A 27034-nucleotide genomic window follows, 5' to 3' on the forward strand; every position below is an offset into this window, starting at 1 on the left:
GGTAACTTAAACCACCTACTCTTTTGCTGGAATAAAGCAGACGTTGAGTAGTCCAGCGAATCACGAACCGTGTCATAATTACCGGTTACCTCGTAGTTCAACCTTTCGCTCCACCAGGATTTGTTAGTGACCATCTCATTCCTCATGCTTGCTCTGACCTCCTTCCAGTTCTGTTGACGCATGCCTAAGCCGACAGCGATTGCTCTGAAACCGCAATTACCATCTGGCTTTACATCTTTTATTCCTGAAATGAACGGGTATGCCCAGGTGGGAATGAGGTGCCTATAACATTCTATGATTGGGACGCCCTTATGGTCACGCAGTAATGGAAAATTAAGGTCGGTTGGAGTCTCATGCTTTTTAGATGAGCGTTTCAGTGGTTTAGGTATCTTAAACCGGGCATGTGACTGAGACTGGGAACGCGACAACAATTGGGTGGGGCCTTCTGGTGTTGGTTACTGTGACATAGAGGGGGCGTAGGAGCTGTGTCTGTGGGGATCAAAAGACATGGAGGGGGCGTAGGAGCTGTGTCTGTGGGGATCAAATGACGGGGAGGGAGCGTAGGAGCTGTGCTTGTGGGGATCAAATGACGGGGAGGGGGCGTAGGAGCTGTGTCTGTGGGGATCGGCTGACGGGGATTGGGAGTACGACCTGTGTCTGTGGGTATCAGTTGACGGGGACGGGAGTACGAGCTCTGTCTAAGGCTATCTCTTTTCTTGGCTTGTTGGTTTAGATTTGGACGCCCCCATGGTCCTCTCGTTTCTCAGGCTCCTCCTTGTTTGATTTCCCAGGAAGAACATACATTATCTTTGAGAATAGACTTTTTTTGCATTCGGTTGTTTAGTCCTGAACTTGTTTTTTCACATCTTCCAGTTCCGCTTCATAGTCTAGTTCTTCGTGTCCAACAGACGCATGACTGAAATCGAGCTTCCTCCAAAAGGGTTCTATGTCTTTTAATGGAATGCGTATATTGTTAATAGTGTGCCAGTTAAGCTTACAAGCACACGGCAAGCCCCATGATGTTTGTAACCGGTGGTCGCACTCCGCCCCCGTATCTAGCAATGTGTCAAGTAAGGTCAGCTCTTTGTCAAGTTTAGCGATAGCAAAAAGTGACACCCTGTTATGTAGCTTTTGAAACAAAGTCAACTGATGGTACTTCTTGATCCTAACACAGGAGTCTTCAAGGGTCGTACTGATTTCTTCCATTTGGGAATTCACGATTTCAAGGGCAAACGCCGCAATATAGTCTAGCGAATTGTTCGACCCCGAAAGGTATCTCTTCAAGTTTGCGTGCTGGCCCTCTACTCTATTTGTTGTATGCTCGCCAAAGTTTAGTCGGTCGTCAATCCAGCACGACACGAACTTCTCTTTGTAGGGTACCAACCAGTTGTCGCGAATATAATACCAAGCCTCTATAAAGAAATAATAAAAAAAAAAACAATTTAGGCAATATACAACTAGAATCTAAAATCATGTGTACATAAAGGACAAAGACTTACCACGTCTGCCGTGTCCACCTAACGCTGCTTCCATGTGACCGCAGTTGTAGTCGTACATAGATTTTGTTGGCAACTCATACAGTACTTTCCACCAGTAATTGAATGATTTAGACATATCATCCTGGAAAAGACTCTTATGTTTTCTCTGTATGTTCTGCATGATGTGTCACCTACAAAGGTTTTTGGTAGCATTGGGAAAGACTGTTTCACAGGCATTCATCAAGGCTTGGTCCTGTCGGTCAGGATGACACGCGGCTCCCTGCAGTCGGCGAGCATGTCTTTAAGGCGTTCAAGGGCCCGTGTGAAGTTACACTCTTGCTCCCTAAAGATAACTGCGTGCACAATACAGAAAGACTTTGATGTCGACGTCACACCAACAAACTGAACGAACGACCACTTGTACATGTTGGTGTTGTACGTCGTGTCAATCAGCAACAAATCTGGGAACGCACGCCACATGGTATGCGACTTCTCGTGACAAAAGAAAACATTCTCCGTCCTATTGGTAGAAGGATTCTCCCATGTGTAAAAGGTAAACCCATGGGTTTGAAGAAAGTTTTCAAGTACCTACGTTGGGTTTAACAAAAAATTAATAAATATTATAAATATTCTTATTAAACATCATTATTATAATAAAATGATATTATAAATAATATTCTTATTAAATCTTACAGAGTATATATATATATTTTATATATGATAAAACAAAACAATATATATTCTAAATAATATATATTAAAAAGACACTTACAAAATAATAATATTCTGAAAACAAGTACCTGCATGGGGGTTTCACCAATTTTATCTTGGTCATCAATAAACTTCACGACGTTGTATATATCCCTAGTAATACATTTGTTACCGGGAAACCTTTTCTTTATGGCTGACTTAATTTGAGCAGCCCTCAGACCCTGCCTATGCAACATCGCAACCATATCAATTTCCTCGTCAGTCAGTTGCCTTAGTGTCGGGTGCCCCTCCTCAAAATAAACAGGTTCGTGGTTGTGCGTCTCGTTGACAACCTCTAGCTTCCAACAACCACCTAGCGCGTGGTACCTCCCGACAAGTTTAAATGGACAGCCCCTTTTAATACTCCCGGTATGCCTCACCGTTCCCTTGAGTTTTGGTTCCCCACCTCGATTGCATACAAGTTCAACACTTCTCTCCCTTGAACGTTGGACTGAGATAACACAACCATGCTCATGTCCTGTCTTCTTAACCCAATCCACCAACTCAGCAACAGATTCAAAATACTGATATCAAATAATGTAAATAAAGTAATATTTAGTAACGTGTTGAAAAAGAATAATAATAATTTTTTTTAAAAAAAAAGGTAATACATTATTAGTTACATAAGAAAATGTCGTCTCCCGTATGTAACGATCACCATCGTCGTCATCATCATCATCATTAACATCGTCATCGCCTCTTTCGCCGTGAGTCTCTTGAATTCCATCAACGACGTTGCTCGTGACTGGTCTTGCCATGTATGGTTGCTCTCCCAAAGGTAACTGGTAAGAATTCTGGGTTCCATAATACAGACCGTCTACATGTAACTGCTGCGAAGACTGACCATAAGACTCCTCGACTCTGGCCTCATAAGTATTTGACGATGTCCTATTATCCTCCGGCCACGAAGGGTGACTACTTCCATATATGATATACCCTTGATAAAAAATATCTGGCAAGACAACGTATAATATTTAAAAAATAACTAACGCGCTGTTGTACTATATAAACACACAAAATAACCTGGTCAGGATTTGGTAAGTCGTACTGCTCGATATTTCCATACCCCGGCTCATGGTTCAAGTCGGGAAGTTCATTCAAATCTGGCAAGCCCGACTGCTCCGGCTGATCGTTGTATGCGTAACCAGACTGCTCGTTGTTCCCGTCACCAAACAAAATATCATATAAGTCCATTATATTTTAACAAACACAAAACACAAATACTTTCTATATTTTCACAACAAATATTTTCACAACTAAGAAAAAGAATCGATGATATATGTCCGGAATTCATGATATATGTAGAGAAAGGGAGACGGGTGTGCCAAAATTAAATTATTGTCTTGATCAGCGGCGGATCGATCGATCCTCGACGTATTAGGTACGATTTATGACGGATTTGATCGGCCGATGTTGACTTGTACTCGATAAGCGGCGGATCGACCACTAAGCCGCGTATTTGGTACAAATATAATAAGACAAAAGCAGTTGACATAATAGAACAAAAGAGGGTGATCCTCGGCGGATCGGGCGATAAGCCGCATAGTGGGTGGGTGTTTTTATTTTTGGGTGGTGTCTCTAACATCACCCTAATTTTTAGGAGAATTTTATATTTATAGATAGGGATCGGTTGTGAATGCTTTAAAAGTACTATACTATTATTAACTGCATGTGTTGTCAGCACACACTATTTCATTTGAAATCCACGTGTCAAAATCCAAATGGAATCATATAAGACCTCATCCATGTTGCCAAAAATTCAAACTTTCATTGGCCAAAAGCATATCCAAGATATCCAAAATAATGCGTTTCAAAGATAAGGCGTTAACAAATAAACAATCACATATTCTTTTCTTCATTTCATTTAAAATTATCAAACAAAGAGTAGCAAAAACACAAGTAACTAGACACAACAAATGGCTCAAACTGTTGCATCAATGGCCGGACTACGTGGTTCCTCTGTATCTGTCTTTGAAGGTAGTCTCCAGCTCAATGGCTCGACCCGTGTAACCACAACCGGGAACAACCGTGTTGGTGTTGCACGAACCGGGCTAGTTGTAAGAGCCCAACAGGGACAGGGTGAAACCGAAACTAGCCGTAGAGCTATGTTGGGCCTCATTGCCACTGGAGTTGCCTCCGGTTCCTTCGTTCAGGCCGTGCTTGCCGATGCTAAACCCATCAAGCTCGGCCCACCACCACCACCCTCTGGTGGACTTCGTAAGTTTCCAACAGACGACACAACTTGTTGCTTGTTTGTCTTCTATTTCTATATCGATATAGACACTACTTTTTTTTCAAATAAAACGAGTTGAAATTTAAAAAAATAAAATAAAAAAGTAAAAATAGAACTCCAATTTCAACAGTTTGAATTTCATTTTCTCTTTGATTTTATATATATCTATACATTGTTAATAGTAATTACATGGTTTATATAAGTTTGAGAACACTTTATTTATTTGTTATTTAAATAACATATTTCCTAACTTAAATTGACCATTACTATATATGAAATCCATGGAATAATAAATTGTCTAAATTAGTATTCTAGTCTTAACTTTTCATTGTTTTATTGTTATATGTAACTTTTAATTGGAAATCCCATGTAATAAACAAGTTTCACGATAGTGATCTTATAATGAAAACACGTTTATTGACAGCTGGAACCTTAAACTCGGATGAGGCAAGGGACCTTGACTTGCCGTTAAAGAACCGGTTCTTCCTCCAGCCATTGTCGCCCACCGAGGCTGCAGCTCGTGCAAAAGAATCAGCAAAAGAGATCGTGAATGTTAAAGAGTTTATTGACAAAAAGGCATGGCCTTATGTCCAGAACGATCTTCGTTTGAAGTCAGAATACCTTCGTTTCGACCTCAATACCATCATTGCCGCTAAGCCGAAGGACGAGAAGAAACAACTCAAAGATCTCACCGCAAAGCTTTTCCAAGATGTTGCTGATGTAAGTTTTAACCCTCCTTAATCCAATAATCAAAAATATAAAGAAACACATTTCTGTAAGTTGTATAGTCTAGTGACATTTTTCATTGTTTTGTTGGAATTAGCTGGACCACGCGGCAAAGATCAAAAGCCCGGCTGATGCGGAGAAGAGTTATGCTGCAGCTGTATCTAGTCTTAATGATGTTCTTGCGAAACTAGGTTAACTAATCTTGGATGTTTGTTTGTTAATGTGATGAATATATGTTGTTAATTTTTCAATCGACAACAACTTTGATTATTCAAGTGAATTAAGCATAATAAAGACCAAACTTAATTATGATACATCACTATACCACCATCAGCAACGTAGCACCTCTATACAAAATACAAATAAGAGCTCGTTTGGAGAGTTTGTTAACCGAATTCACTTGTGTTTGGTGGCGTACATGGTTAGGTATACTATATGATTCGTATAAAAAAGTTGAAATTATGTTACAACCAATACCATTTAGAATTTTAAAAGTTTGGAAGAACTTAAATTGTAACTAGTAAAATTCACAGGAATCTTGTCCGTATCGTTCAGTTCATTGCAGTATTGATACATGTTCATCATTCGATACAGCGACCAAAAGAGAGCGTCCTAATTAACTAAGAAGACAATCTGCACCAAATTAAACCAAGAGTGTTGGATTAGTCAATTTGGATGATTCTTGAAGAAGATGAGTGCAACAAAATGAAAGTAAACATATGCTTATGCGCAAACTATACCTCAATTTATTTGCTTGCGGTGACATGAATCACATTGACCAAATTGCCAATAAAGAGAAAGTAAATGGATAAAATCTATGTACATGAATATGGTATAAGCATATATCAATTTGATGACCCATCAAATTTCAAACTAATTACAACATAATCAATTCAAGACACTTTGTAGGATCATTATGAAGATCAAGAAAGTTGTATAGTGTAACACCCAGAATTTAACAATTCATAATAATAAAGTAAAATAAAAAATAATAGAAAACTTAAAAAATTTTACTACGAGCCTAGTAGAGTTTATTGGTTAAATGATATAATTGTCATTGAGCTAGTGGTGATGTACTGGTAAAACATGAACAATATTGTTGGTACTGGGGATAGAATTATACCAACGGCATCAGCGACACTATTTTTATGTTTTGTTTAGTTTATATTGTGGCGGAAAATGTCATCGAGAATGTTGAGTATCAAGAGAGAGGGGTGTTTGTAACACCTTAGACAAATCATACACCATTCTATTATATTTTTGTCCAAGGGAGAGATGATAGACATAAGAAACGACCAGCCTCGAATATCACCAACACGATTTCGGGGCTTATTGTTTTTTTGATGAGAGTGTAACTCCACAATTAAGGGTATTCATAAGCTAGATATCTACCTATTCTAATAAAATAAAATAACTGGGACACGTGTCAGTTTGTGGTTAATCCTCACAATGTTTTTCCCTCAAAAACTAATAACTAATATATGTCATAGATTAATAATTATTCACTTTCCTTTTACATTTCATTTATATTATATTTAAAACATGATTAAATTATTCATTTTTCTTTAATGTTTATTTATTTTATAACTATACATTTTTATAAAAATAAATATTTACATATTATACTACAATACATTATTAAAATATATTTCACAACATATTTGGTGAAATCCAAAAATCAACAAAAAACTGTGTTTGTTAAATACTGAAAATAGTATAATTTTAAATATTATCATTAACATATTATACTATGTATATTGTTGATTGTGAATGAAAAAAAAAACTCTAATATGCTTTCAATTTACGAAGTAATTTTTTTGATCATTTAATATTATATATATGCTTAAAAGTTGATCCATTTTTTAAAAATAAATTTATTTATCTATTGTTTTTTTTGTACATTATCATATAAATTTATAAATTATAAACATATGATTTAAATCTATCTATTCATCTTTTCGGTTAATTTAGTATACTATACATATATGTGTTAATTGTAATGATAGTATATACCAGTCACTTTCAAATATAATAAAGTTTATCATATTTAGTTTCTTGGGTTTTTTTATTATCAATGATTGCTTCGGGTTTTTGTGGAACTTAAATTTGATTGTAACAGGTTAAAAGTTGATAAATATATCGTTTGGTACAAATTAACTACATTTGACTTAAATTTGTTACGAGTAAAAAATGGGTAATCTGAATATTTTTAAAAATTTAAGAATGCAAATATATTTATCGTCAAACTTGCTACGGGTTCAAAGTTTTGACTTAAAAATATAAAAACATGAAAGTTAGACTTTTAAATGTGATTCGACTTTATTTTTAAGAACATTTTTGGAATAGTCAAAAGATTCGGGATTTTGCATATTGAGTATTTTTCTCATAACTATTAAAATTTAAGAACAAATAACAAATACTTCCGACATGCCACCTCTAGGCCTTTCAATGCTCTTAACTTTTATCAAAATATAAACATTTGTATCAACATTGACTTTTTCTTGAATAGTAACAAAATGTTGTATGTTAAGCATGTCGTACAAAATTATGTCTAAGTGAAGCAAAACATTCACAAAATTGAACGGGTTAACATGTTATATTTTTTTTCAATTGACAAAGTTGAGAAGACCCTCAAACTTATTAAAAAAAAATTCATGGTGTAACTCAAAACTATTATTATATAAGAATTATTCTTTGAAATTGGTTTATAACCAAATTTCTTTCAATTATTCTTATATGATAATGAGAATAAATTTTCAATTGATGGAGTGTTCCTGTGTATGTTTTTGCACGTGCATTTTTTTTATTAAGTTCGTGTTTTTTTTTGAAAAAAATCATTTTGTGATATAAATAAAATCAATTTATGTATAATGATACAATCATAGATGTAATACATTTTTATATGCATTATGCATTTCTTTATTTGTAAATTAATTATTTAAATCATCACATGTATTACACGGGCTTTAAAACTAGTTAGACTAATAATGGGACACTACGTAACATCCGGCCCCTCGTACCACCAATATTGTTCGTTTTGTCTACGAAGAGCTCATGGATTTGTTTTTGGTTGCCCAGGTGGAGACCCATGAGGTCACACATCCTGCTACTAGTTCCACCTGAGCACGCTTAACTGTGGAGCTCATCTCGTCCACTACCAATAAGCCCACACCTGAGCACGCTTAACTGTGGAGCTCTCCTCTCGTCCACTACCATTAAGTCCAAAACGCGTTGGTGATTTATAGGCGAGACATTTACTTATGACCCAATAATCTCTCTTATCCACGGCCGATGTGGGATTCGCTTAGGATGTTACAACACATAACATATTGGGCTTAGGTTTAAAAGTTATACTTTTCGACGCTGGTCTTCTTTATTACCTTTCCTATAGTCTTTTGTGGGCCTCCACCAACTGCGCTCTCTCTCTCTCTCAAAATCTAGTATACGAGAGTATTTGTTGAATTGTTGGATGTTTCTCATATTAACGATCGAATGTGCCCATTATACTCCCGACACACTAAGTATAACTTGAACGTCGTTCCAACACTCGAACGAATGTTAAAACAATATGATCAATCAAGGAGGTTTTCCTCGCGCTTTCTCTATCTTGATTCTCTCTGTAGAGAGTGCACATTAGTGTCTTAAATTTGAAATTTTGCCCTTGCTTTTGTAGAAATTGTCAATTAGTTAGAAGAGGACAAGTGACAAAAACTTTGAGTTTGTTTATGCGATTATACGACATGTACATGTAGGTATGATACTCGGTATGCCAATCATACGACCCGTGTCACAGCCCATATGGGCTAAACCTCATGCTGCTAAATTGTGTTATAGGTGAACAATTATCAAACGACCTGTATGGTTGTCTGGTGGCTTGTGGGGTCAAGTTTCATAAAATGGTAGTGTTGGACATGCACTAAGTCTTAGTAATTTGGCTAGTCCTGGCCCCTCAACTTCTTACGACTTTTTTTAGCTATTTAATTCTCATCATGCACATCCATAAGACTATGTGTGGTGAAGGGTTACAAAATAAAGAGATTTTTGATATGTGGTGCCACATCATTAGATGGACGATTTTAATTTTAGGGGTGTAGTGGTGTTGTAGACCTTCGTTGCCATCTTTTTAATTTTTTATTATTATTTTCATAACACATCCGGACAACAAATCTAAATCCCCCCCCCCCCCCCCCGCTTATCGCCGGAGAGGGGGGGGGGGGGTTGTTGTAGCTCCTTGTCGCCCAAAAACCAACCAACTTATCGCCCACTACTCATAGTCTAACATATTGTATACATTTTGATATACAAATAAATCATAAACATCTTTGTTAAATTTCTAAAATTTACTTTGCAATAATGGTGTTTTTGGCCCTTCAACTTTCAACGATGATTATGAGTTGTCTTGTCCTTTATCTTCACCTCCATTAACAGGGGCGGAACTACAGGAGGGTTAGAAGGGTCGGCTGACCCTCCGGCCGGCCAAATTCTAAGGTTACCGGAGTACTAAGCCAGAAAAAGTTATATAGTTGACCCTCTTGATTGTGCTTCAAAAATCATTAAGGTAGCGTTTGTTATGCAGTAATAACAGGCGGAATGGAATGATTCGTTACGTGGGAATGAAATAAGAGGTGTTTGGTTGCACAATGGAATGGAATCATCCATTACACATGGAATCCCATTCCATCAAAACCATTCATTCCCACCCCCTTCTTTTTTTTCATTCCATTCCATCTTCAACCTACTTTCTTAACAACACCATCATCTAACAACCATCGCCACCACCACCACCACTACCATAGCCACCACCATCATCTGACCACCACCGCCACCGTCACTACCACCACCTCCGTCGCCACCACTGTCTCCGCCACCACCACCTGACCGCCACCGTCGCCATCACCACCTCCACCACCACCACCTTACCACCAAAGCTACCACCACCACCATCGTCGCCATAACCACGGAACCATTGTCACCGTCGCCACCCGACCATAACCGCCACCACCACTATCACTGCCTGGCCACCACCACTATCAACACCACCCTACCACCGCCATCACTACTAATGCTACCATCGCTTGACCACCACAACCACAACCACCACCCCCGCGGCCTGACCGCCACCACCACCACCGTCGCCACCGCCACCACCATTTTCATCTCCAAAGCTACCACCACCGTCACTATTTTAGTTTTTTTTTAATATATATTTTTTGGGATAGAAATATTTTTATTATTTCTATTTTATTCCTAAAAATTTTTTCGGATAACAAACTATATAAATTAATTGTTTATTTCATTCTCATATGTTAACCAAACAAGACAAAGGAATGGTAATGATCCATTTCATTCCTTTGTCCATTCCATTCTTTCTCCCATTCCATTCCCCTTCATTCCATTCATTTCAACCAAACATACCCTAAAGTTTAAAGAAAAAAAAGTTTGAAGAAATATTTTCCGACGGCGGCGAGTAACAGTCCAGAGCTGAAGTTCGGCGAGTTAACGATTTGGGAATTAACAGAGATAAAGAAAGAAGACAAAGCAACCACTGTATAGTAATATTTATTATTGGGTTAAATAGTGGGCCTTTTAAGAAAACCGAGTTTGGCCTAAGAGCATTCTCATCCTATCCCTTATCTCTAAACCAAAAATTACACTAAAACTTACTGTATTTTCTCTCTCCATTTTAATTAAATAATACTTTTTATACATTTTATAATTTCCTTTTCTCTTTCATTCACTCATAACCACTTTCAAAATATATTAAAAAATTATAAGGGATGAACAGTAACTTTTCAAATATACAGAAAAATCACTACTTTTTCTAAAATTTAAAAACTTTTCACTCACAACACCCTGAATCACTCTCTAAATTATAAAAATACTCCTCACATAATATAAGGGGTTGGATGAGAATGCTCTAATATACAAATTAAAAACCTAAATTTTTATTAAGTGTATCTTATATTTTCAAGAAAAGTTGGCTGTCACATCTCTTCTACCCCCAAAGAAAAGTATTTCTCAGTGAAGTAAGTTTATTAATTACCTTTGTCATTTTCTAGGTTAGTAAAAGTTAAATATTTTTTGATTAATAAGTATTTAATGTTTTATTGTTTGTCGAACAGTATAGTAATTGAATTGATGGTTTTACAATTGCTATTACAACATCCAATTAGAATACAATTATATCATATATGTTTTAATTTCTCAAAATTTTCTATTATTTTTGCATAGAAATGCACTTATAAACAAGTATTTTGGTAAGGAACCCAAAACAGGTCCAAGAATACTTCAAATCCGTTAAATTATAATGAAAATCAATGATAAAAAGAATTTGAGAGGAAATTGAGTTATGTTGAGAAAAATGTTTTTGCAAGCTATAAAAATAAAGCCGTTTTACAACGGTTCAAGCTATGGGACCCCCGCATTTACAACTATGGGTTGCTACAGTAAAAAAGGTGATTAGTGTACATTAACGAAAATAAAATAAAAGCATTTCTATTACGACCATCCAATTAAAAAGTTCTGGTTCCGTCACTGTCCATTAAAATCCATTTTTATTCATTTAACAACTATGACATCGTTTATTACTTTATGTTAACGGAGTGTTACAGTAACATCTGTAGCTTATACATGAGAAAAAAAATTAGCTTAATGCTTCGCTTAATTTTCATTGTACACTCTTTAACTCATTTCTTAGACCTGAATAATTTGGTCTCGATAAAATGAGGACCTCGTCCTAAAGATCATTCTTTCGTTGGAGACAGTTTCGACGTATTTGGTATGAATCACTACCAGACCAATTAAAGGGAAACGTTACGTTACCCAACACTAGCCCATTACTACTTGGTATTTGGTGAATGGAATTCTTTTAGGCTTGATAGCTTTAGTACCCCATAGATTTAATTATTTAAAAAAATGTCATAAACACTACTAGAAAACAAGTCATTTTCTCATAAAAATTTCCTACAAATTGCATACGACAAATAGTTTCAACAGATTTCTAACAAAAAATAAGCTCAAACTTTGCTACAATATTATCTAATAAACATTATGAATAGTTTTTGTAGGAAGTTTACAACCACATGTTTTTGTAGCAATTTTGTAAAAAAAGTTGAAAAATGCACCACTACAAAAATGAGCAAAAGATGTGATAGGCAAAACACAAAAGGTGCGGTTCAACTATTCAACCGCACCTTTTGACATAAAAACGGTTATTAAGCTAAATTAGTATAAAAAGTGCGGTTCACAAAGACAAAAGATGCGGTCAAGTAACACCCGCATCTTTTGATAGCCGATAACAAAAGAGATGCGGTTCAATTAACACCAACAAATATAATTCAAATGTTCAACTAATTTCAAACTATATATTATCTCTTAAATATTCTTAGTTATCTCTTTTTTCTTCCAATTAACTTATGCAACTTTCAAATTATTATCTCTTATATATTTATATATATATATATATATATATATATATATATATATATATATATATATATATATATATATATGATATAATAACTTCTCTATTTTTTATTTCTTGAAAGCCAACCTGCACGTACATCATGTACGTAACTCAACTTGAAGGCATGTTAATTTAGTTTTAACTTATACATTTATGTATTGTCATATATTTTTTGATCTATACAGATATAAAGTTTGATTTGTCTAGTGATCAAGATATATCATTCAAATACCAAGCAAATTAATTAAGGTATTGAAAATTTTAATTTTGTTGCATTTATTGTTGATTTGTTTATAAGTATGTGCATATATTTTGTTATCTATATGTGTATATACATATTTATGCCTATTCGTGTGTATATAATATATATACATATGTGTTTGTAGAGGTGCAAACGAGCCAAGCCCGAGTTCGACTAGGCTCGAGCTCGACTCGTTTAGATCTTTATTTTAAAAGCTCGAGCTCTCCCTGGGCTCACCTCGTTTACTATATATTGATTAACAGTTGGTCAATACATATATTATAAAAATTATAGGCTTGTTAATTTTGACTCACGAGCCGGCTCGAGCTCGACAAGTGAAGCTCAAGCCCCGGTCTTATATATTAAATGAGCTTATGTTAAGGCTCAAGCTCAAGCTTACACCATATACAATTTGTATATATTTGTATACCTATACATACTTTCAATTAATAAAGAAACCCCCATATAATCCCCAACAATAGCGCACCACAATTAATTTACGGTTTGCTACTTTAATTTAAAATCAAGTTGAAATTTTATCATTTTAATATATTAACATTTTCTTTCATTTTTATCAATGGTTATCTTAAAAGGGAGAACGGATAAAATAATGTATAATAGCTTGCAATTAGATTTAATACAATGGGTGTTGGTATGAAATTGTATTGTGTTGGAATTTAATGTATTCTTTTTTTTCTTATACGTGATCAATACAATGTGTGTTGGTATGAAATTATTGTGTGTGTTGGTTCATAGGAATTTGAGTGTTTATTGTAAGTGTTGTTACTATAACCGAAAGTGCTATAGTTGAAATTATATGATGTATGGTCATTTATATTTATAATTTTATATGAGTTCTATGTAATTATTGTTATTATGAGATCTAGTGTAACTTGGAATTTAATTTTTGAAAAATAAATTTAAAAGAAAGAACAGATATGGAAATACGTAATTGGCATCTAGAGAAAAGTTAATCTTACTACATGATATTAGGTCTTTTCAAAACTAAAATACGAAATTACTTTTTTCCAAATAATTTATTAGGGTCATGTGTCATAAACTTACTGGTTCCTATTGTTATAAAAAAAGCTTTTATATTTGATCATACCCCATGTATGTGATTGTATATATTTTGTTCTCTATATAACTATATATATATATATATATATTTATGATTATTTGTATGCATTATATATATATGCCCGAGTTTGACGCTCGAGCTTGAACTCGGCTCGTTTCGATCTCCATTTCAAAAAGCCCGTCTCGGACTCGGCTCGTTTACTATATATTAATTAATAGTTGAGAAATACATTTACATCACTTGTTTGAATATTTTATTTCCAGATGAATCGTGATTGGATGTACAAAGCTTCGCATACATCCGAAATTTATGCAGCGGGTGTTCAAAGTTTTCTTAGTGCCGCTGAAGCAAATCGCGTAAAAAAAAGAAAACGATCAATTTGTTGTCCTTGTTCCGTATGTCAGGCATTTCAATATTTTGAGGATGTCACTGAAATAGAGGCATATTTGTTCGAAAATGGCTTTATGCCTAGATATGACTGTTTGTCAAGACATGGAGAATCATTAGCTGATTTTAGCACTTCGTCGACCGCTAACGAGGGTACATACAACAACGACGCATCAAACCTTAATAGTACATACAACAACGACTCATCAAACCTTGATGAGAATGATGGCCACTTGAATGGCCCTAGTGACAATTTAAATGAGATGTTACATGATATGGAGACTAATATGGGCGATGCTGAAATAGAAAATTTACAACACCTATTTGAAGATGAAGAAAAAGTGTTATATACTGGTTCTAGAATTAATAAACTTGATGCGGTGTTGAATTTGAGTAACTTAAAGTCGAAAAAACGGATGGAGCGATAAAAGTTTCACGGAACTATTAGTGTTTTTGCATGATCGCATGCTTTCGGAAGACAATGAATTACCAATTTCGACATACCGAGCAAAAAAACTTATGTGTCCGATGGGATTGGAAGTTGAAAGAATACACGTGTGTCCAAATAATTGTATTTTGTATAGAAAGCGATATGAAAATGAACATAAATGTGTTGTGTGCGGTGCATCGAGGTATAAACAGAAAAAAGATTCTGATGAAGTTGATGATGATGAGGTGGCAAAAAAACGACCGCCTGCTAAAATGTTGTGGTATCTCCTTATAATACCAAGACTGAAAAGGTTATTTTCAAACGAAAAAGAAGCAAAATTATTGCGTTGGCATTCGGATGAACGTATAATTGACGGAAAACTAAGACATGTTGCGGATTCACCTCAATGGCGAACAATTGATAACAAGTATCCTGAATTCGGGAAGGAGACAAGAAACATACGGTTTGGTCTTAGTTCAGACGGGTTCAATCCTTTCGGGGGTATGAGTAGTATTTATAGTACATGGCCGGTTTTTTTATGCATCTACAATCTTCCACCGTGGTTATGCATGAAAAGAAAATACATTATGATGTCATTGTTGATTCAGGGTCCGAGGCAGCCGGGTAATAATATTGACGTGTACTTGTCTCCGTTGATTGATGACTTAAAAACCCTTTGGGATTCAGATGTAAACATATATGATGCGTATGGGAAAGAACATTTTCAATTGCATGCCATGATTTTCTGTACTATAAATGATTTTCCAGCATATGGTAACTTGTCAGGATACACTACGAAGGGTAAGAAAGCTTGTCAGGTTTGTGAAAATGAAACAAGTGCAACAAGGTTAAAAAATTGCGGAAAACATGTATACATGGGGCATCGAAGATTCCTTCCGAAGGGTCACATTTTTAGTAATAAAATGGTTGAGTTTGATGGAAATATCGAGACCGGAACGATGAAGACACGATCTAATGCATTTTCACGAGTTAAAAATTTAAATACCGTGCTGGGAAAAAGATCTCGTGTTGAGAAAGGAGCCATCTGAAAAAAAAGGTCAATCTTTTGGAATTTACCTTATTGGAGAGATTTAAAGGATTTAAAGGTTGGACACTGTCTAGATGTTATGCATATAGAAAAAAACATTTACGACAACTTGATGGGTTTATTATTAAATATTAAGGGTAAAACGAAAGATGGGATTGAGGTTCGAAAAGACATGGCACTTCTAAATATACGTAAAGAGCTTCACCCGGAAAAAAGAGGCGACCGTATTTATCTACCACATGCTTGTTATAATACAAAAAAAGAAGAAAAAAGACAGTTTTGTCAATGTTTACATGATATTAAGGTTCCATCAACCTATTCTTCAAACATTAAAAAATTAGTGTCATTGAAAGACCGTAAATTGATTGGAATGAAGTCTCATGATTGCCATGTTTTGATGACACATATGATTCCTATCGCAATTCATGGAGTGTTACCAGAAAACGTCCGACACACAATCACAAAGCTCTGTTTGTTTTTTAAGAACATTCACTCAAAGGTTATTGATGTAGAACAACTGGATAAATGGCAAAAAGACGTTTATGTTACCCTTTGTGAACTAGAGATGTATTTTTCACCATCATTTTTTGATATAATGGTTCACTTAATATCTCATATCGTACAAGAGATTAAGGCTTGTGGTCCTGTGTTCCTACGATACATGTACCCTTTTAAAAGATATATGAGTGTCTTAAAAGGTTATGTAAGAAATCGTCATCGACCAGAGGGCAGCATTATTGAAGGGTATACTTCTGAAGAGGTGATTGAGTTCTGCCAAGGTAATTCTATCAATACTATATTACATTTATAAGTGTTAAATTACAATATAATAGATTGTTTTTTTACAGGCTATGTGGAGGGTCTTGACAGTGTTGGTATTCCTAAAACTCGTTACTCAGGACGACTTGATGGTCATGGTGGGGCTGGTTTCAAAACATTCCCGCCAGGTCACGAACTTTTACATGATGCGCATTTAGTGGTCCTGAAACACATAACATGTCTTGCTCCATATGTTAATGAACACATGCAAATGCTACGGTTGACACACCCGGGTAAGGATGATATATGGTACATAAAAACTCAAAACAAAGAGTTATCGAAGTGGATGAAAAGGAAGGTAAAAGAAATTGATGTTGATGAAACCGTAAAAAGGTTAGGGCAAGGTCCAGATTTTATAGTTGATACTTATCAAGGGTACGACATTAACGGTTATACATTTTACACCCGTGATCAAGATAACAAAAGTGCGGTGCAGAATAGTGGAGTTACAATAATAGCATCAACAACCTAGTTCAACAGACAACATCGTGATACATTGATAAAAATCGCCAAAGATTCTTATTACGGTGTTATAGAAGGAATATGGGAATTGGGCTATCATGATTTCAAAATTCCTTTGTTCAAATGTAAGTGGGTGAATAACCGCACAGGCGTTCAAGTTGACAAATATGGTTTTACACTTGTCGACCTTTCAACTCACGGCTATAAATCTGAACCATTCGTTATGGCCAGACATGTGTCACAAGTTTTATATGTCAAGGACCCGAGCAAAACAAGATACCACATTGTACTGCAAGGTAAACGACGCATTCTTGGTGTTGATAATGTCGTTAACGAGGATGAATACGACCACTTTGATGATCTTCCACCATTTTCGGTCGATACTGAACCGGTTAATTACGACAACTTTGTGCACAACACAAACTTACGTGAAGACATCAATGGGGTTTACGTTGATGAAGGTTTGATATAATCAATTTATTAATATACTTTATTCTTATTTTTTTAGTATAACAGCCAGTTTATTATTTTTTTATGCAGAATAAACAAGAATGATAAAGATAAAAACTGACGTGTTTGATTATGCATGTTAATGAGACATTGTTGATTGTTTGTATTATTTCATTTAAACCTTTTATTTATCGTGGTGAGTTTATTAATTCTATGTTTAAAGTTTATTGACTTCAGTAATATTAGACGAGCCAAGCTCGTTTACACCATAAATTCTTTTTTACCTATTTCCCTCCCAAAAGTTTTTATCTATTCCCTCCAAAAAATATTAACTTTCCCACCCAAAATATAATAACTAGAATTAACTTAAAATAACTTTCCCACACCAAAAATAGAGAAGTTACAATAACCCTAGCCAGCCTCCACCATCGATCTCCGGCCGTCCGCTGTTTCCGGCCATCCTCCACCGTCTCCGGCAGTCCTCCGCCGTCTCCGGCCGTACTCAGCCCTCACCTGCTGTCCTCCGCCCTCACCATCCTTCCTCCACACCTGCAGTCTTCACCCGTCGTCCTCCGTCACTGTAGCTGATCGTTCTCCAACACACATCACAGAGTAAGTTCCTATATTGCTATTGAAAATAAAGTTGAACAATAATATTGTCTTGTTAAGCCTTCTTTGATTGTCTTGTTGAACAATAATATTGCCCTATTTATATATTTGGGTTGGTGTGGTTCTATATTTAAATATTGTATGTGGTTGTCACACCCTCAAAATCCACTAACGGAGTTTTACCGTCAGAGGGTGTGAACTGGCAGGATCGGAATCATCAGTTATAATCAAACCATAAAATAAAGTTTCAAAACCATGAAAACGTTTACGAGTAATTAAATGTGGAAGCGTAAAAACCTTTAATCAAAAGTTGCGTCACGCAGGACGACTTAAAACCAAAGATAACTGTTAAAACAAGTTTGCATAGTTAAAAGTTTATCACACAATGCATGTTCCTAAACCGCGCGCCCGCCTCGGCTACCTGAGAATAACATACTAAAAGTGTCAACACAAGGTTGGTGAGTTCACAAGTTATATAAAATAAATCGTTTAGCGTTTGCGTTCAGCGTTTTACGTTAAGTGTTTTGCGTAACCACGTTACGGCGTTTAAGCGTTTTGCGTAACCACGTTACGGCGTTTTGCGTTTTGCGTAACCACGTTACGGCGTTTTGCGTTACCAGATAGTGTTATGTCAAATTATATATCGATAGGTAGCTAGTCTATACAACAAGTATTACTAAGTGTTCGACACCGAAGCTGACTCGTTTAGTAAGTGCCTTGTCACCAGGTCCTCCAGACCATGGTACGTGTTAGCCAAAATTACACCCGCTCGACCTCCAGTCGAGTTTAGCGTTGGGTGGGGTTTGTCAAACCCAGTAGTACTACTCAACAGTGACTCGCTATTCAAAATATTAACCGGTTCGATGTGTAGGACTTCAAATGTTTCGTTTGCCACTTAGCCTTTACAAGTGATATATAATTTATAACAAAATCTTAAATGCGTTGTGGAGTATGTTATCTCCCCAAGTGAAAAGCGTTTGAAAACAGTTTAAAGAGGGGAAAGTGAAACTCACTGTTTGCGAAGAATTTCCCAAAATAAATCACCAAGATGCGCGTCACCGAAAAACTCTCTCTAACGTTCTAAAACAACAAAGAGATTTTTCTAAGTATAGGAATATTATCGAGTCTCTAGACCCGGCACATAATACCTATGCACATAACATGTTTCGTGTTTCGTTTGTGAATCGTGTGTGACTTTCACAAGTGTTTTTGTGACACATCACATGTGTAAGCAATCATATACGTGTCATGTATTCATAACGTACATTACTAGCAATTATTCCCCGTAAGGGCATTTTGGTCAACAAATAACAATTAACTAGCCATTATTCCCCATAAGGGCAATTTGGTCAAATCATGGCAATCAATTAGCAACTATTCCCCGCAAGGGTATTTTGGTCAAAACATAACAATTATATAACAAATATCATATTTCATGCATTTTTACACAACTCAGCAGCTAGTTTCACCGAGACAGAAATCCTACTAGAAAGATTGTACTATTTCACCGATCATAGCATCTCAATTAATTTACCAAAAATCATCACAGAAGCACATATGTCTTAGGTTTCCAGAACATATTTTATTACATTTTTATTCCTCATAGTTTTCTCACAATCATCAAATCATTACAGCAAACTCATAACAGTCAGATTCATGCACAGCAGAATGTTATTTGCAATTCCCGTTAAACGAAAAATCCAATAAATGCAAGACCACTTGGGTTTGGTTCCTAACTCAATGAGTCAACTTCCAGAAGTGGAACCAACCCAATTGGTCTCGTAGTTCATGAGATATAACATTTACAACATAACCTAACAGCAGGTCTAACAGCTCAGCTTTGCACAACGTTTTTGTAAAATCATAAAAGTTAACTTCTACTTATCCAAAAATTACAAATTTATACTTTATAGAAACTAGACTCAACCTAGTTTACTGCAGTACCAATAATCTCAACCAATTTTCACGTTTACACTTCGTTACAGTCACTTAAACATCATATGCACATTCTGTCCAGAAACTGTTTGCATCCAAACTCAACATAATAACAATCTATGAACTATCATGCATCCATATAACCCTCTAGACCCATAAACACCATCCATGCACATCAATTTCACATTACATACAAGATTAGGGTTTGTGTTTGAACTCAAATCAAAGACACAACAATCACCATATAACAAGATTCAATCTAGTTATCAAATCATCATCCAAATAATAACAATCATATTAGCTATATACATGAACAAAATCGGCAGCCTAGGGTTTGTTAATAACCCAACAAACATCAAAATCAATCAACAAGAATGTAAAGGATGATCAATTATACCTTCCTAGCACCTAGTTCTTGGATTAAACACTTGATTTCTTGATGTATGTGTGTGTGGAAGTGGACGGCAGCAAGGATGCAAAGGGAAGGGGGGCCGATCGGGTTGGGAATAATAATAATAATAGTTAGGGTTTTATTTTTAAGGTTATATTTATAGACACACAAGTTACACTCAAGTCCCTCTACTTCCAAGTGTTGTTTTTCTAGCCTAACTAACTTGTTTTCGTCTTGAGTTAACGTTTATAACCATGTTATCACATAACACATAAGTCTAACACATAATTATCACATAATTACTGTTTTGACGTTTTTCGTTTATCTATCAATCGTTTGCGTCAACTCGTTTGCGTTTCGGTGCAAATCCCGAAAGACTACACATGTAGTAAGTGTTAAGCGTCATTTAAACCCTAGTTTAAATGCAATGAAGTGTGCGTTATAGATTCAGTGATCTTAAGTTTAAATTGACGGAGTTGAGTTAACGGAGTTAACCTGAAATTGACGATTGTCACAGTGGTCCATGTATTATTAAAGTGTATTGCATGTGTTGTTTGTCAGATTATGATTTTAATATGTGTATTTGCCTTTAATTCAATTATCATATGTAGTATGACAAAAAAACCAACCAAAAGTAAGAGTCCGAAAAAAAAATCAAGAACCAAGCGCGGACCTGCTTGTTTTAAGAAGATACCCGATGAGAAGATAGCTATACAATTCGATGAAAATAATCAGCCCACTAGTGATGATCCGGAAATAGTCGGTCGTTTCAGGTCATTCTATGGGATGAAGGTTTAACATCTCTTTCCATGTCATATTCAAATGTCCAAATTTGAGGATAAAGATTTTGATAATCTATGGTTAGAAGTAAAGGTACAAATTATATTTTAACTTTTAAGAAATATAGAATACCTATAAATTAATAAATACTTTTAACTTGCTGTTATTTAAATTTTAGAAATATTGGATAATCGAAACCGATGCGCCGAAAGCATATATGAGGAGGTAGGCTACAAGACTTGGCACTAACTTTAGACATAGGCTTGCTAGAGACTATATATATGTAACATCCTACTTTTGGATATAATAATAAAATAAATTTTGTCTATTTTATAGTGGGTCGTTGTCGGTTTAGATAATAGAATATGAGTTGTGCTAGTGTTGGGTAAATAGACATGGGTTATGGACTTGGGTTATGAAAGAAAGAAGGAAAAGACCATGGGCTTAAGCCCATGATCCATAAATATATAAACCATAATCACCATCTAATTCCTCATTTTACACATAATCCATACACCACCAAAACACACACTTAAGCCTTATCTCTAGTTCTTCCCTTTTCTCTAGCCGAAACCAAGAAAGAATCCGAGCACCGACCCGAGGTAATGATAGTTTAAGCTTAACCCGTTAGATATAGTCTCGAAACGACGAGCCGACACCGTTAAACCGTTTAAGTCACGAGATCCGGGTGGAATCGGGTATAAACCGAACCAAAGATGAGTTTAGGGATCACCCTAGCTCAGATCTGGATCGAACGGGACGAAAAACGATGAAAAACGGTGTAAATCAGTGAAAATACGCTTTTCCGGTGGAATCTGCGATTTTCCGGCACGGCGGCGCCGGAAAGGCGGCTGAACATTTAATGACGTCAGAGAATGTTTCTGACATTCTCTGACCTAACCCTAATTCGTTAACGGAGAGTTAACGAACTAGGGGTAATTCGTTAAGTTGATTCGCTGAGGAAAGATAACGAACTAGCATTAGTTCGTGTCCAGATTCGTTAAGGAAAAGATAACGAATTAACCCCCATTTCGTTATAGTCATTCGTTAAAGGAGATAACGAATTAGAAGGTCCAATTCGTTACCGATTCGGTATGTGGACTGGTTCGTTACATGGACGGATTCGTCGGAGGTCCAGTTCGTTAGAGGGTTCAGTTCGTTACAAATGACCAGTTCGTTAAGACAAACCAATTCGTTAAGAACCAAGTAACGAACTGGAAGTTTAATATAATGTTAGAACAGTCCCTGGACTTAGAAAAAGATTGAATTAATTACAAAGAAACCCTTGGACTTTCAAGTTAGCGAATTAAATAATGGGTTAAAATCCTAATGGAAAATGTGTTACGACAGTTAATAGAAATAAAATTTTTCCAAGCTGACCTGGCAGCTCGACCCCAGCCAGGGGCTCTGCCCCTTGGACCCTGCTAGGGTTGCCGCCCCTAGACCCCGCTGCTAGGGGCGCTGCCCCCGGACCACCGTTCGTTGTGGGTTGTATAAAGATAGATATACGATATGAGATAGAATAGTTAATTGATACATGTAAATATTATACAGTTAGCCGTGCACAGCTCAAGAAAGGAATTACATTAACGGTGAACGTAACCGACTTCAGGTGAGTTTCTAACCCCATTCCTTGTTATGTTTTCGGGGCTGTGTTCATACTCGATGTGATTAGTTAATACACTTATCCTAAGTGATAAGTGTATGCCATATATGTATTATGTGAAATGTATGAATTGTTTCTTGCCGGTACATGAACGATCTTCGGAATTGCATGTACTGCCAGGAAATGGTTGATGTTATATGTATGTTGTAAGATGAAGAATGAATGATGTATGTATGTGCCAAAGTTACGATTATGTATATAGAAAGTATGTGAAGGAGGGATGGAAGAAAGGGTACCGGACCCTAATAATATCCGAGGATAGAGGGTACCGGACCCTAATAATATCTGAGGATGGAGGGTGACCGGACCCTAATAATATCCGAGGATGAAGGGTACCGGGCCCTAATAATATCCGAGGATGAAGGGCACCGCACCCTAATAATATCCGAGGTATGTAGGGCGAATGCTCTTTATAACGTAAGGATAGTTATGTATGTGTATGAAAGATTGATGGACAGGTTAAGTATGTAATGCGTACCATCGGGCACGTATATGTGTATGTAATGTAAGTTATGTGATTAACTAGAACTCACTCAGCGTAGCTGACTTTTAGTATGCACGCAGGCAAATAGGTTGAGGCAGCTTGCGCGATTGAAGACACATGGCATGGAATCGAAGAGACTGGCATCTCGAAGAAATGTTGTGATGTTTTAAAGACTATGTTTTGTTTTAAATGACTATGAATGTTTTATAAGACAAGATTTGAAGGTTATGTATTATATTATGGTTGAAGTTTTAATATTCCGCGAATGTTTTGATTAACTCTGATATTTAGAACTGCGTTTATGAGTAAATCCAACACCAAATGTAGGGCTACCGGTAACGGAGCCTTACAATATACAACGCAACGCCCGATACAGAGAAAGCTTATAAAGTATATAAATTTATCGAAATTGAGGACTGGAAGGAGTTCTATAAACAAAGGACAAGCGAGGAATATCAGGTATTTTTGAGCTTTTTATTATTGCTAGTAGTATTATTTATGAGTTAATACCAGTTTGTTGATTGTGTGAAGGAAATAAGAGAGAAAGCTAAAGCTAGCAATGGCAAGAAAAAACACAATCTTCATGTAGGACGCGATGGATGGAGTGGTATGAGAAAGAAGATGAAAACTGTATGGCCTCAACTTGAATCAAGCTACCCAGTACTTAAAGGAATACTAAACGGACGTTCAAAGTTGTTTATAATGGGTCACGCAACAAAAAACGAAGAGACCAAGTTGTATTCACTTGATGATGTTGCAATTGAGAAGGCCAGTACTTTGGTAAATGATTATGTTATTTAATTATATGAAACATGAATTTAGTTTGATTTTTAAGTATTATAGTCTAATATTTTAGCAAAATTTTTAATAGAAACAAGTGGAGAAAAGGATGATAGCGGATGAGAGCTATTATGAAAATAAGGAAGACCCGCTAGTTCGAGTTATTGGACCCGAGCATGGGGGACGATCAAGGACCATATCCCAGATTATAGGTAATAACTATGTGTGTTTGTGTACATATATATATATATATCATGAGTTGTTCAAATAAATTTACTTGTTATATTGTATTTATAGGTTATACAAAAGTTCATAGGGGATTGTTTAAGAACGTGAATCATGATAAAGTGTTGGTACCTCAAGTGGACGTTAGACCTTATATACGAGTTGACTATCCACCTATTAAGGTAATATATTTATAATTTGCTAAAATAAATGTTATATATATTCATTGAGAAACCATACTAAGCATCAACAACGTAGACTAAATTTAATCGAAAATAAAAAATAACCTCATAATCGGAAAAAAAAAACATAATATTAATAAGGTCATAATCTATAACAAAAAATTAAAACAAAACTGAATATTAATAATCTAATAATCTAAAACAAAACTTTTTAAAAAACCCTACATATTAATAATCTAATAATTTTAAAACAAAACTGCATATTAATAATATAATAATCTGAAACAAAAATTTTAAAAAACCTTGCATATTAATTTTCTAATAATCTTAATAAAAAAACTGCATATTAATAATATTATAATCTAAAACAAAACTGAATTTACTAATCTAATAATTAAAACAAAACATAAACCGAATTTACCGATTATAAGTAAGTCAAAAAAAAGAATAAGAAAACAAAATTTAAAGCAACGATTATGACTTTACCAGGGACAAGAAAATCCCGTTACTGAACACGTGCAGCAAAGCCTGTTAACTTAATTGACACGAAGACGACCATTCATTCAAATTTGTTTTATTTTTGTTTTGAAATATTAAATTGACAGTTCATCTAAATCCAAATCTACTGAAAGATGAATGCTTTTAGAGGTATATAATAACAATCTTTATGGTTATCATGTATTTAGAAGATAACCTTTAGCCATAAAATGTTTGCATCAGTTTTTTTTGCTAACACTATTTGGTCAAAACAACAGTTTTACTTGTCCTTTATACAAACCAGTTAAGCGCTGGTTGCGATTCCAAACTGATTAATAGGCCGAACAGCGAAAAACCAATTTTAGACAGACCAAGAACCGACCATATACTGTTCGTCAACAACCAATCCTAAACTGATCAAAGGACTGAACCTATGCCTATCCACTACATATATTTTTTGTGCAAAGTGTGCAAAAAGTCTGCCTCAAACAACAAAAAGACAGAGACATTTAGTCAAACACTTAGTGTGCATTAAAAAAATAACCATCTACAACAACAACCTAGCTATGGCATTTAACGAAAACGTATACGTGTATACTAACAACTAGTGTAAAATGTTGAATAATTTTTCAGAGCCTCACCCGATGTGAGTTGTTACTAAAAGTGGGTGATTCACTAGAGAAGGTGGCTGATGGTATGGCCTGGCCGTGGCCGAGCACTGATAATGGAGGGTTGTGTCAAGGTTTCGGTGGATGATGTCATTGATGAATTTAAGAAGTTGAAAGTCTACAGTGTGACAATGACGAGTGAACTTAAACAAGTTGAACACATGGTTGACGAGATCGTTCAATGGCCAAGAGATACGATAAGGGTATTTTATTTTAAAATACATATTATTATATAAATACAGTACTAATTACTAGAATATTTTTTTTGTTAAATTGTAGCTTGTGAACCAAGGGCCACTTAGCAAGTCACTTAGTGCCCCAAGAGTGGACTCAAGTCGCGGGTCACAGGGTCGTGCAAATACATCGTCACAAATGCATGACGATGACACCACAGACACTTCAAGTTATCGTCCACAAAAGGTCGACTCATTTACTCTAATGATTATTTTTTAATTTAGTTTGATTTCTTCATAGTGTAACAATTTGTTTATAATTTTAGGTTGATGAAGTGCATCGTGACTCATCACACGTCCACGCCGACAACATGGCGAGTAGTTCATGTTATCGTTTGGTAGCCGACCCATTTACTCTTTTTTTTTTGTTAATTTCGTTTGATTTGTTAGTGTTATAACAATTCGTTTGTTATTTTAGGTTGATGAAGACGACCAAGTTCAAATGGAAAATCCTGATCCTTTTAAAGATGGTTTTTTAAAGGCCATAAGTTCTCAAAAACCTGTTTATATAAAAATTGGTATATATATACATATATGTTAATAATCGTTAATGTTTATGTAATTGTTTTTGGTTAATGGATCAACAACAGATTGCTACATATGCTACCGTACCTGAGCCTGAACCGCAAATTACAGTAATAAATGATTCCGAATGCTATAAATGGGAAGATCCTGATTTGGAACATTATTTGGAGAAATTAAAGAAAAAAACGGGTATCATTCGATTTTTGTTTAATCAGTTACACAAATTTGTTAGTAAGCGCCATTCTATACCCCGAACGAATTGCAATTCCAATCCCATATTCGGAGCTGTTAAGAATATTTTTAAATGAGTGGCTTGATTTTAGCGTTATACATTCGTTTGCAATGTGAGTTATTATTGTCTAAATATGGTTCAATAAAATATTTAGCCATTTAGATGTAATTTGTTTTACTAACTATTATCATATATATTTTGTTTCAAGGTATCCTTTTCTCTTGCTCAAATCCGAATGCGCATTCTTTGATCCCGACCGCATTAAAGCTATTGAATG

General features: G+C 35.5%; 2 protein-coding genes across 2 annotated transcripts; both read left to right on the forward strand.

Moving 5' to 3' along the window:
• Positions 1-4078: 4078 nt before the first annotated feature.
• On the forward strand, positions 4079-5438 carry LOC143581237 (oxygen-evolving enhancer protein 3-2, chloroplastic-like). Its single transcript, XM_077064063.1, has 3 exons — positions 4079-4445; positions 4886-5181; positions 5285-5438. The coding sequence occupies exons 1-3, from the start codon at positions 4145-4147 to the stop codon at positions 5381-5383; spliced, it is 696 nt and encodes a 231-aa protein (XP_076920178.1). The 5' UTR covers positions 4079-4144; the 3' UTR covers positions 5384-5438.
• An 18354-nt stretch (positions 5439-23792) lies between these two features.
• Positions 23793-25962, forward strand: LOC143581238 (uncharacterized). The gene is made up of 5 exons (XM_077064064.1): positions 23793-23894; positions 23967-24215; positions 24307-24427; positions 24513-24622; positions 25733-25962. Exons 2-5 carry the CDS (start codon positions 24045-24047, stop codon positions 25853-25855), a joined length of 525 nt encoding a protein of 174 aa, XP_076920179.1. The 5' UTR covers positions 23793-23894; positions 23967-24044; the 3' UTR covers positions 25856-25962.
• The last annotated feature ends 1072 nt before the right edge of the window (positions 25963-27034 follow it).

Source organism: Bidens hawaiensis, unplaced genomic scaffold (assembly GCF_021521415.1).
Source record: "Bidens hawaiensis isolate Kalapana, Puna unplaced genomic scaffold, B.hawaiensis_p1.1 tig00030837_1, whole genome shotgun sequence".
Taxonomy (NCBI): Eukaryota; Viridiplantae; Streptophyta; class Magnoliopsida; order Asterales; family Asteraceae; genus Bidens; species Bidens hawaiensis.